This window comes from Macaca fascicularis, chromosome 12 (genome assembly GCF_037993035.2).
Source record: "Macaca fascicularis isolate 582-1 chromosome 12, T2T-MFA8v1.1".
Classification (NCBI taxonomy): domain Eukaryota; kingdom Metazoa; phylum Chordata; class Mammalia; order Primates; family Cercopithecidae; genus Macaca; species Macaca fascicularis.
The window spans coordinates 132,252,392-132,264,964 of NC_088386.1; the positions used below are offsets into that span (position 1 = coordinate 132,252,392).

General features: G+C 50.3%; 1 protein-coding gene and 1 long non-coding RNA gene across 6 annotated transcripts in view; one reads left to right on the forward strand and one right to left on the reverse strand.

Annotated features, from left to right (window-relative positions):
- The window catches only part of LOC102146056 (uncharacterized), a 185,038-nt gene that overhangs the window by 165,547 nt on the left and 6,918 nt on the right, over positions 1-12,573 (forward strand). The window lies entirely within an intron of this gene.
- DRC11 (dynein regulatory complex subunit 11) overlaps positions 1-12,573 on the reverse strand; it is a 165,968-nt gene that overhangs the window by 13,536 nt on the left and 139,859 nt on the right. For 3 of the 4 annotated variants that reach the window (XM_045367968.3, XM_045367966.3, XM_005574709.5), the window contains 2 exons: positions 7,155-7,241; positions 775-952 (listed from right to left, as the gene is read on the reverse strand). In XM_045367968.3, coding sequence (XP_045223903.2) covers positions 775-952; positions 7,155-7,241 — 265 coding nt within the window. The remainder of the gene's footprint in view (positions 1-774; positions 953-7,154; positions 7,242-12,573) is intronic. The other variant, XM_045367967.3, reaches the window with a different exon arrangement.

Genomic DNA, 12,573 nt, shown 5'->3' on the forward strand with positions numbered 1-12,573 from the left:
TCTCTGGGGGCCACATGAGGCCAGGTGCTCTGCTAACACCTCGTGAGTGCCACAGCAGCCCTGTGGTGTGAACCGTTCTCCTGCTTCACAGATGAGAAGATGGAGGCTCAGAAGGTGACCGACTTGTCAGGGTCACCCAGCTATGCAGGGACAGAACCAGGATTCTGAGCCAGGAGTCCGGAGAGCCCCAACCCAGGCTCCTCCCCGCTCCACTGCTTTGCCTCCCAGGGGCCCTTTTTTTGTGTCATTCCCATTAAAAAACATGTTTCAAAAGTAGTGGATTTTGAATCTATTTAAGGAGAAAGAATTGAAAAAGTAAGCTCTCCTTGTATTTTAATGTTCATTTTAAGTAAATCATCATGCAACTGGACTTTGAGACTGGAAGAAAAAAAAAAAAAACCTAACCCGGTGAAAAGAAACTACGCTCTATGAGGAAAACACCATCACCATGGGTGCAAGGTGAGTGATCCTATCTACCTGTCCCAAGAAGAATCAGTACCCACAAGGCTTTTGTCACTGTCAGGGCCAGAAGTCATAATCCTCGTCCAGTTTCCTTTTGTCTTGGGTAGAGAGAAATAAGCTAAGAACAGAATGTGGCCTAGTGGTTTACATCTGCAGCACGTGCTCTGTGTTGGATGCAGGTGCACTCACCCCACCGGGTGCAGGCTCCCCTCATCTGGGGCACACTGGGTCCAAGGGCCACCCTCCTGGCAAGCACACAGCGGACAGCCCAGCCTCAGCTACCATGCATGGGAAGGCGCTGGGGGTACTTGCCGTATCTGGAAGCATAGTCTGGTCTAGGCACCAAAATAATTTTCTGGTAAACTCTGCAGAAAGGTTGGAGTTCAGCATCGAAGGGACGCCGTGTGGTCCCCACAATCAGAATCCGGTCATCTGGTTTCAGGAGTTTCAGGATTTGGGGAAGGTGTCTTTTCAGGCGTTTAGGTTCATTCTGGGAGAGAGAGAGAAAAAAAATGGGTCCACATACAGAAAAAAAGAATGAAAAAATGAAAGAAAATTTACTTAGAATGTGTTGCAGCATCGTTTGTTAAAGTGATTGCAAAGCTCTGACAAACACAATTTCTTAAGGTTTATCCTGGGATGGGTCTTGGAATGTGCTTCCTAGCATGACCCAGTGGATTTTAATTGTCAGTGTTTCCTTTCCTCAACCTCTGGTGTCCAGATTTAGAGGGTGGGAAGGAAGGAAGCACCTTGACCCTAGGAATGGGAAGTGGTGGCTGATTTACAAATGGAAGGAAGCTCACTGGGACTTGTAATGAGCTGTGGTGCTCCCATTTTCCTGAGTTGTTTGGAAGCTGGACACAAGACTTCCTTTGCTGATTGCTGAAACAATGAAGAGCCCAGCTCCTGCATCTCATGTCTGAAAAATACCTGGTTACATAAGATTGTGACACTTATCTCTCTGAAGCAGTTGGGAAATAGTTTGAACCTGAATTATTTTAGTATAATCTCAGCACTAATGAGGGAGAGGAACGAACGAGGACAGGCTGGCTGTTCAGCACCCCAGGGAGGACGACTTCCAGCCCGTGGGAGTCAGATCTGACCATGTTGCCATGGGCAACAGCCTGGCTGCCAGTGAACCTCGCCCCCAGTGCAGACAGCAAAGAGGAAGCTTCGGAAGGAGGAGCACACCAGGGGCAATGGTGAGAGCCTCTGCAGAGACTTCCCAAGCACAGTCGAGGCCATTTTTGCTCCCATTTGGCTGATGGCTAATGATGTTCCTGCATCTTTTCATGTGCTTATTGGTCATTTGTGTATCTTATTTGGAAAAATGTGTATTTAGATTGTTGGCCCACTTTAAAAGTTGGGTTATTTGTCTTTTTAATTATTGAGTTGTAAGGGTTCTTTGTAGGTTCTATTAATAGATAGAAAACCTTCAATATTACATGGTTTGCAAACATTTTCTCCTGTTCTGTGGGTTGTCTTTTCACTTTCTTGAGGATGTCCTTTGCAGCAAAAAAGTTTTTAATTTTGATGAGGTGCAGTTTTTCTTTTGTGGCCTGTGCTTTTGGTGTCATATCTAAGGAACCACTGCCTAATCTAAGGTCACAAAATTTATGCCTATATTTTCTTTTAAGATTGTTCTAGTTTTAGCCCTTATTTTTAGGTCTTTGATACATTATGGGTTGATTTTTGTATATGGTGTGAGGTAAGGGTCCAACTCTTTCTTTTGCAGGTAGCAATCCAATAGTCCCAGCACCACTTATTGAAAAGATTATTCTTTCTGCATTGAATTGTCTTTGCACCTTTGTCAAAATGAACTGCAATATAAGGCTTTATTACTGGATTCTTGATTGTGATCCACTGATCTATGTCTCTTCTTAGGCCAGTACCATACTGTCTTGATTGTTGTAGGTCTGTGGTAAGTTGGAAAATGAAATTGGGACATGTGAATCCCCCAACTTAATTTTTCTTTTGAAGAATGTTTTGGCTGGATCTCTTGAATTTCTGGATGAATTTTAGGATCAGTTACCAATTTCTGCAAATAAGCCAGCTATTTCATGGGAATTGCATTGAATATGTAGGCCAATTTGGGAATTATTACCATCTTAACAAGATTAAGTCTTTCAACCAATGAATACAAATGTCTTTCCATTTATTTACGCTTCCTTTATATTTTTCAACAATGTTGTTGTAGTTTTCAGAAAAGTCTTGCACTTCTCATGTCAAAGAACTTTGTGAGAATAATTTCTTTTATTTTTGAGACAGAGTCTTGCTGTGTCATCCAGGCTGGAGTGCAGTTGCACAATCTCTGCTCATTGCAATCACCACCTCCCGGGTTCAAGTGATTCTTGTGCCTCCTGAGTAGCTGGGATTGCAGGTACGCACCACCCATGCCCGGCTCATTTTTGTATTTTTAGTAGAGACAAGGTTTTGCCTTGTTGGCCAGGCTAGTCTCGAACTTCTGACCTTAAGTGATCTGCCTGCCTCGGTCTCCCAAAGTGCTGGGATTACAAGTGTGAGCCACCGTGCCCAGCCCTAAGAACTTTGTGAGAACAATTTCTATAGAGTGGTGGGGGCAGCAAGCTGATGGCGGTGGGTTGAGGGGTGAGACTCGCCTTTAAGGAACAAAGCAGGTGGTGGCAGTGACTGGGCATGTGGGGTGCACATGTGAGCTGCCCAAAGAACAATGGAAGTAGGACTGATCTGAGGGTCCTGGTGAGGCTGGAGACTGAGAATCCATGGGGCTAGAGACACACCTGCATGGTCTGTGCCCATCCTCAGCAACCCAGTTGCCATGGTGATGGCAGTGTGATCCCTGCCCTTTCTGAGGCAGGACATGATACTGCTACCTTTGTGTCCTGAAATGGCAGGGACGTTTGAAATGAATCAGCCTATTTGGCTAACAAACATTGATCCTGGGCAATGTCCAGAGTGACATCCTTGCTGACGGTGAGGTGCAGTCCCATGAAGAGGGGACAGAAATGGGTGTGTCATTCAATTGGTAGTTCCCCTACACTCAGACCACCCCTGTTCCAGTGCAGAGCTGTCCATTATGCATGAGACCTGTGCACTCATCAATCATGCCAGCAAACCACCCCACAGTCACCTGGCCACCTCCAAAACCGCCGCCCCTACCGCGGGGCCTGCCAGTCCCTCACAACTGTATTTCTTTGGGCAATTTCAAATTAGTGGCTAGCATCCACGCAGCAATTTCAATTTGCTATTCTGCAGTTAGCTCCACAAAACAACTGCCACAGCCAGCCCCCAGAAAGCAGCAATTCCTTGGTGGAGGCACTATCGTGATGTCAGGGAGGCGCTTGCTAGATGAAGTAACAAAGGGTAATGGGGCAGAAAATGCAGGAGCAGCCTGTGCGCCTCATTCTTTACTGCCTTCGCCTCAGACACAAACAACTGACTGAGTGCACTCGAGGCGCAGATGGGAGGGGACTCTGCTCTCCTTCTAGGAGGAGGAGAAAGGGAGCGGGCCTGGTCCAGGTGTCTGCCGGGGGCAGGGGTGTGTTTGTAAAAGTGGCAGGGGTTGGGGGGGCGCCTACTTGGAGTTTGCACTTTGCTGAAATTCTAGAGGTGTGAGGGCTTCTCTCAAAGGTTGCTGAGGACAGTGAGAGGGGAACAGGAGTGTGGGCAGGAGGACAGAGAATTCCAGAGTAGGGCCCATTTGGTTCTAAGACAAGAGGGCCCCAAAGGCAGGTTTTGGGATGATGTTTAGAGCAGCCCCAGGGCTGAGAGGGCTGCAGGGATGCGGTGTGGTTTAGGTGCACCAGGAGGGCTGACCGTATGGGCAGAAGGCGAAGCTGGTGGTTTGCCCTCGGTGTCTTCCAGCCCGTGCTGTGCATGGGCGGGAGAAGGTCCTGGCCTCTGCATTCTGGCAACCTTGTTTCTGAATCCCAGCATGAGCCCTGAGCAGCTGTGTGCCTTCTGGGAGCCTTTGTTCTCTTTTGTGACACAGAGAAAACAATGCCTTCCTCTCAGGGTTGCTGGGAGTTTCCCTGACATATGTATTGTGCTTGGGAGAGAGGAGGTATTCAATCCACGCCCCCCACCACCGCCGGGGTCCTCCTTTTCCTGTCCGCAGCAGTGTCCCTGCACTCGCGAAGTTTGGCTTCCATGCTCGGGAGGCGTCACTGGTCTTCGCCATGCCCCATCCCCGGGGGAACTTCCTGCCTCTGACTGTGGGAGGGGCCTCACCCCAAAGGCAGAGGTGCTGGAGGGCGCCTTCAGTCACTGTGGATTTTCAAGGGGATTTCCCGGAATCCCTTAACCCCAGGGCAAGGTCGGCCCTGCTGCCTGTATGGCGGCTGTAGCTGGTGGAGTGCCAGCCTCCTGGATGTTCTTCTTTGTGCCTCTGTGCCCTTGGGATCAGGGCAGTCTTTGGGACAGAGGCCAGGGCAGGTGGGAGGAAGGACACTGGGCTCCCTAGGTGGCTGAGTGACGCAATGAGGAGCCAGTTACAGTGCCTCCTGGGCTCCTCTTGCCTGTGGATGCCTCTGCTGCCCTTGGCTTTTGGTCACCTTCAGAATGTGGACGTCCAGTGCTCATGGCTACCTGGGGCCCTGGTGGCTGAGGATCTTGGATGAGACAGAGTCTCAGAGGCTGGGAGGCTGGGAAGGACGGCAGGACTGGCCCAGTCATGGCCCTGGAGACGCGGGAAGGCAGCAGGAACTCTGCAGCCCTGCTCCCTGAGGGCAGGCCCCGCAATGCTATCACTGCATGGTGCAGGCCGAGTGGAGCTGGAGTTCCGTGTAGAGCTGGGCATGCACAAGCAATGGTTTCCTCCCCCGCCCCTCTCCTGCTGCAGCACTGGAGCCAGGGGTGGAAATACTGGGGGTGGGGGGTGGAGGATGGTGTTCATGCCTCTTGCAGCTCTGAGTCTGGGGTGGCTCAGGTCCCCTGGTCGGCCTTGCAGATGCTCAGGAAGCTGGGGTGCCCTTTGGCTTGCAGTCCCCTAGGACTTATCCCAGGATGTGACTCCTGGTCCTCAGTGCAGTTGACCTCCCCAACAGACGACGGACTCCTCTAATGGGAAGGGAACCGAGAAAACGTCCAATTCGTCCACAACAAAGACCATGCCTCCGGTGGCCTTCATTTCCTACAGGGACAAAGCGAGGCATGGGCAGGGTTTGCGCGAATCAGGGACGGTGCTGAGAGGTTCGCTCTGTGTCAGCAGCAAAAGGGCTGATTCAGGGCAGGGTTCTGCAGGCTCGGCTGCTGCTTCATGGCTTTCCGTTCCCTCCTCAGCGGGCCTCCTTCCCCTCACATCCACTCCCTTTATGCGAGGGTGTCTACAGGGCCTATATTTCATTCCCTGCCTCCAGCTTTCTCTCAAAGGCCCCCTCTCAGCACTCCTTCCCCAGTGCTCCTCTGGCTCTCTCAGGAGGAACATTCCCATTCCCTTTGCTCTCCGAGACTCAGACGTGCAGTGAGCAGACAGCCGCAAGCACTGATGGCAAGCCCAGGGCACTGTGGGAGAATGCAGGGGGCTGCATGAACTCGGAGTCCGCGCAGGCTAAAATGCTTTCATTTAATAGTAAAGGAAGCAGAGGCTCAGAGAGGTTAAGTTACCTGTTTAAGGACACACAGCCAGCTGTGTGAATGCTGTGCATGGCTGGCGTGAGTTCCAGGCCAGTGTCTTCCATTCCCCAGGCTGATGTGTGGCGGGAGAGGGAATAGCCCCTGCCCATGAATGAGCCAGGTTTCTGATAACTCCAGGTGTGTGACACCTGGGACGAAACACTGCCCTACATTTCTCTTAGACGTGGGACCTGGTGGAGAGCCCCGTCATTCCTGCCATCCATTTTGCATAACTACTTGCGGACCTTTTCAAGTTTTTATGCAATGCAGCAACTTCGCCAGCAGAGGGAGCGAACTACTAGAATCCCAGATTAAATAATAAATGAGTTCTCTGAACACTTTCTGAAATGACAGGGCAATCAAGGCTCATTTGGGGAAGAAAAGATTGAGCTTCCACTCTTTATCCAAATCATCTCTACCTGCGAAAAGTGATGTATAATACATAAGGATCAAAAGTGATTAAAATCCTTATGAATTTAATCAGAAATTCACAGTTAACCACTATTTGCTTTGGTGCAAATTGATGTGGAATAACAATCTCGTGTATCTGCACATTTTTTTTTTAACTTGTGGGAAATTTGCTGGTGATTTGTGGGGGGAAGTGGCGGGTCGGGGGGACCATTGAAAGGAGAGAAAAGAAGGAAGGAAGCAATTGAAACAGGACTCCCTGGAGGCCCCGAATGCTGTGCACTTAGCAGTTCTGTTGAGGGTCTTTGTTCATAAATTTTGGGTCTTTTGCTATTTATTATGATGAACAATAGGAAATCCTAATAATAACTCCTATGTGTGCCATTTGCTTTAACTGAGCAGAGTTCTCTAAATTGTTCGTTACCTCTGAATCGTATGTTTGGGTGGAAAATCCCTCTCCCCTTTCTTCCACGCTTTCTTTCCTTTCCTTCCAAACTATGCCTCATAAAGTCAGACCACAGAACCCTTTCAAATACAGAGAGGACAGACAGACAGAGACCACTACAGAGAGCCTCTGTGTTTCCTTACTTGCTTGAAAAGGCAAGGCCTTCTCGAAAAGTAGAGGTAGGCCCTGGTAAGGGCCTCCTTTGGAGGAAAGAAAAGGCCAAAGTAAGGCATGAGAAAGTCCTCACCGTCTTTTCTGCGTTGGGAACTTTTTTGTAGAAAGTTTTTTCTGTGTCTTCAATCCACACCACGGAGGGCTGGAGCTGTCGAGCCACCTGCAGAGGAAAAGGCAGGGCCCTGCTTGTAAATGCACTTCCCTCTCAGGTGTGCAGAGCCCTGCTTGTAAATGCACTTCCCTCTCAGGTGTGCAGGGCCCTGCTTGTAAATGCACTTCCCTCTCAGGTGTGCAGAGCCCTGCTTGTAAATGTGCTTCCCTCTCAGGTGTGCAGGGCCCTGCTTGTAAATGTGCTTCCCTCTGTGGTGTGCAGAGCCCTGGTTGTAAATGCCCTTTACTCTCAGGTGTACAGAGCCCTGGTTGTAAACATGCTTCCCTCTCAGGTATACAGAGCCCTGGTTGTAAATGCACTTCCCTCTGGGGTGTGCGGAGCCCTGGTTGTAAATGCACTTCCCTCTCAGGTATACAGAGCCCTGCTTGTAAATGCACTTCCCTCTCAGGTGTGCAGAGCCCTGCTTGTAAATGTGCTTCCCTCTCAGGTGTGCAGGGCCCTGCTTGTAAATGTGCTTCCCTCTGTGGTGTGCAGAGCCCTGGTTGTAAATGCCCTTTACTCTCAGGTGTACAGAGCCCTGGTTGTAAACATGCTTCCCTCTCAGGTATACAGAGCCCTGGTTGTAAATGCACTTCCCTCTGGGGTGTGCGGAGCCCTGGTTGTAAATGCACTTCCCTCTGGGGTGTGCGGAGCCCTGGTTGTAAATGCACTTCCTTCTGGGGTGTGCAGAGCCCTGGCTGCAAACCTGCTTCCCTCTGGGGTGTGCAGAGCGCTGGTTGTAAATGCACTTCCCTCTCAGGTGTGCAGAGCCCTGGTTGTAAATGTATTTCCCTCTGTGGTGTGCAGAGCCCTGGTTGTAAATGCACTTCCTTCTGGGGTGTGCAGAGCCCTGGTTGTAAATGCACTTCCCTCTCAGGTGTGCATCTGCTCTCCCAGGAGCAGGGCGAGACGCTCCCTGTCCGGCTCCTCAGCTGTGCTGCACAGGCCCAGGAATGTTCTGCAGCTGGAAACCTGCCCCACCACGTCCCCTCCTTCACAGCAGCAGAAGTCCCCCTCCCTCCCTAACCCCTCCTCTCTCAGTCCTGTTCTGACAGGCAGGACAAGCTTGAGGACAAACATTCTGCTCTAGGACCCCAACATCCTCTCAGTTTGGCTTGAAAGAAACCCCCAGTTTTCTGCTGAAAATGAATGGAGAACTGGGCCATGAGTTTTAATGACCGCCTCTGGCCGTTCCCAGGTTTATTCAAGTTTGCTTACCGTGAGAAAAACCCGTTTCAGCACTCGGGCCCCCACGAGGCTATTTGTTCATCTCTGTTTGGCTGTGCCTTTGTGGCCCAGGCTCCCCCTGAAAGGCGGCTCCGAGCCCCTCTGGACAAGCAGGGCCTCACGACAGAGCTGGGATGGGACTTACCGTGGGCCCGTGAATAATTGCTGTACACCTAACAATCTCTTCAAAGCACCCCCATGATAGCGAAGTTCAGGTATTTTTGCAACAATTTGTGCTTTGTGCGAAATTGTGACAGATAAAAGCCGTGGTGAACACAGCGTTATGTACTCCTATTTTTATATTTCTTAAAACATCATTAAGGCAGCAGGCATGATTTTAAACCAAGACAGTCATTCAATGAGTGATGGAAAAATCACTAGGGACACTCCACTGTGTCTGCCTCCCCGTCATTATGTACGAAGTGGCAAGTCGGGGCTATAAAGCAGATTATGCACCTTCAAAGGCAGAAGTGGGCACTGATTGAACTGGATCCTTGCGCTGGCCCAACGCCTGGGCCGGCTGCATTCCCAGGCCCCAGCATGCACGGACATTCAGAGAGAAAAGAGTGCCAGCCACAAACACTATTTGGTAGGTGTTGTTTTGCAGACCCAGAGTCACAGAATTTAGGAACTCAGAATCCCAAATTTTAATCCTGATCCCTGAGCCGGTGTGGTGTGATAACTGCAGTGAGTGAGCTGGCAGACGTGTGCCAGGCATCAGCCACCCATGTGCCCAGCATCACACATGGCCAGAGCCAGCACACACCTGGCGCTGCCTCCTCCTGGAGGCCTTCGCACATGTGGAATAACCTGCTCATCTCATCTGAACCCTACGAAGCAGGAACCACTGGTATCATCCCTGTTTGCAGACGAGGAAACCGAGGCTTGCAGACGTTAAGTGACGGCCCTGGTCACACAGGTCCAGTGTGGCAGCAGCAGGACTGGAGGCCAGGCTGGGGGCTGGACTCTGTGCTGGCACCTAAGGCAGCCTCCATGGGTTCCCTCATCTACTCTCACCACCACTGTGAGGGGCCAGCCCTAGGACCTCTGCTTCGGAGCTGAGAACTGAGGCCCCAGAGACGAGTAGGTGGTCGTGTTACAGTGGGGAGCTAGTCGGGCATGAGCAGGGCAGGAGAGGGCTCCTTCCAATACATACACACACCAGCAATGTCAGGTGACCATCCCATGACGGGTAGGAGGTTGTTTACTGTCTCTATAATAATCATTGGTCACAGCCTGCACTAGCGAAAGGCAGTCTCCCGATAAACAGAAACACCGGAAGCTGGCGATCAGCAGCTTCCCAATAAGATCTCAGGGGTTGGGCCAGTGGGTTCAAGCATGCGCATTAAGAGGCAAAATGGTGGAGTTTAAGTGGTCTAGGACCTTCCAGGGACATTCGACTGGTAAGGGAAGAACGTCTCAAGTGAGCATGTGCATAGCTCCAGTAAACACACTGCGCATGCTCCCTCCCTGCCACTGTGCATGCGCACAGCACACCCCAAGGGAAGAATCAGGGGAGAAGGGGCGAAAGACCCCAGAAGCAAGCCAACATATAAAACCCAGGCTGGAGTGCAGTGGCGCGATCTTGGCTGACTGCAGCCTCTGCCTCCCGGGCTCAAGCGATTCTCCTGCCTCAGCCTTCCGAGTAGCTGGGTTTACAGGGGCGTGCCACCACGCCTGGCTAGTTTTTGTATTTTTAGTAGAGACGGGGGTTTCACCACTTTGGCCAGGCTGGTCTTGAACTCGTGACCTCAAGTGGTCCGTCCGCCTCGGCCTCCCAAAGTGCTGGGATTCCAGGCGTGAGCCACCGCGCCCGGCCAGTGCACCTGTCTTTCAAGTCACCCACCCTGCACTCTTCCAAGTATCCCTTCCTTCCTTTCCTTCCTGCTCTAAAGCTTTCTAATAAACTTCCACTCCTGCTCTCAAACTTGCCGAGCCTGGTCTCTCCTTCTGCCTCCTTGGTCCAATTCTTTCTTCTGAGGAGGCGAGAACTGAGGTTGCTGCAGGCCTGTATGGATTTGCCACTACTAACATACTTCGGTGCCGCATGACTTGGATACGTTTTGCTGCTAACAAAACCCAAACCCTCATCTTTAAATCCCAGAGGCCTCGCCCTCTTCCTTCATGGGCCATCACTTCTACGTCAGATACCAGTAAATACACTGTGTATGTTCCCTCCTAAGTGCTGTCAGGCCACTGTGCATGCGGACAGCACACCCCAAGGGAAGAATCAGGGGAGAAGGGACGCAAGACCCCAGAAGCACGCCAACATATCAAACTCAGGCTGGAGTGCAGGGGTGCGATCTTGGCTGACTGCAACCTAGAGCACCAGACCTCCTACCCTTCTTTCTGCTAAATGTAGGGGTGACCTGCATTCGTGGGCATTTTATTTTGGCCTTGCCACTAGGATTTTATTTTTTGGCATGATCAGGGAACATTTTTACACTGCTGATGGGAATGTAAACTCGTACAGCCGCTGTGGAAAACAGTGTGGAGATTCTATAAAGAAGTAAAAGTAGAACTACCATTTGATCCGGCAATCCCACTACTGTATCTACCCAGAGGAAAAGATATGAAAATGATACTTGCACATGGATGTTTATACTTGCACATGCAGCACAATTCACAATTGCAAAATTGTGGAACCAACCCAAGTGCCCATCAGTCAATGAGTGGATAAAAAACTGTGGTATGTATATGCGATGGAATACTACTCAGCCATAAAAAGAAATGAATTAACAGCATTTGCAATGACCTGGATGAGACTGGAGATTATTATTCTAAGTGAAATAACTCAGGAATGGAAAACCAAACATCATATATTCTCACTAGGACGCAAAGGCCTAAGAATGACACAATGGACTTTGGGAACCTGTGGGGAAGAGTGGGAGGGGGGTGAGGGATAAAAGACTACAACTAGGGTGCAGTGTATACTGCTCAGGTGATGGGTGCACCAAAATCTCACAAATCACCACTAAAGAACTTACTCGTGTAACCAAATACCACCTGTACCCTAATAACTTATGGCAAAAAATAAAAAAATAAAAAATAAATAAAAATCTGAAATCTCAAATCAATGCGTAGGTTATTACCTATAGCACCTGCCAGTGGACTTGAGAAGCAAGTCTATTTCAAAGCCTAGCCGAGAAGACTAGCTGATGAGGAGAAACACCAAGCCGGGTGCTTTGCCCCCGAGCTTTCATCAATGAAACAGACAAAATGCTACAGGAAAAAGGAACTCTCTCCTCTTCTCTCTTCATCTTTGATTTTTTAAAAAAAAGCTTAATAAAATCAGCTCTCTGGTAGATCACAGCAAAGTATTACGTGATTCTCTAGCTTAAACATTCTGTGCTTCTACAAAGAAAGCTTTTGCATAAAATGTAGATTCGAAGGGGCCTCTGAGTTCTGGTCAGTGTGCAGCAGAAAGTCGCGGCAGGAGGGAAATCCAGGAGAAAATGCAGGGCGTGCTCAAGGGCCTTTGGAAATGGAGCTCGACGCTGTACACTGAACTGAGCTATACTGATCCCGGCTGGGCACCATACCCTCCGCTAGAGTAGCAAGGGCAGGAAGAGGAACGGGATGGGTCCTGTCCGAACAGGGTCACTCCAACCGGGAAGCGCACCCAGTCAGGAGCAACAGCACCAGGTGGTGTTGACAACAACACGTGCTTGAAAGTTGGAGAAAAGAGATCCCCGTGCGCGGAGTCTCACAGCAGCAGGTAAGAGAGGAGGGACCGAGTACAAAGCCTCTTTCTTTCACTGACAGTTCCGTGCTTCTCACTGGGATCACCCGGGGAGCTTTGGAAAATACGACCTCCAGGTCCCAGTCCTGGAGATTCTAGTGTGACTGGGGTGTCGTCCGGCATCCGCAGTTTTGAAAGCTCCCCAGATGATGCTGAAGAGCAGCCACGGTCAGGAAGCCCCACCCGGAAGCAGAGATGTCTATTATGCGCTGGCTTAGGCACAGGTGCCCAAAGACCCTGCCCTGGTTTCTCTGCACTCTCTCAATACCACCTTGAGGGCTAATCTCATCCACTCTGGTAGCTTCAGTTGGTGTCTACGTGCTGACCACACCCAAATGCACATCCAGAGCTCCAGGCCGGAGGTTCCCATTC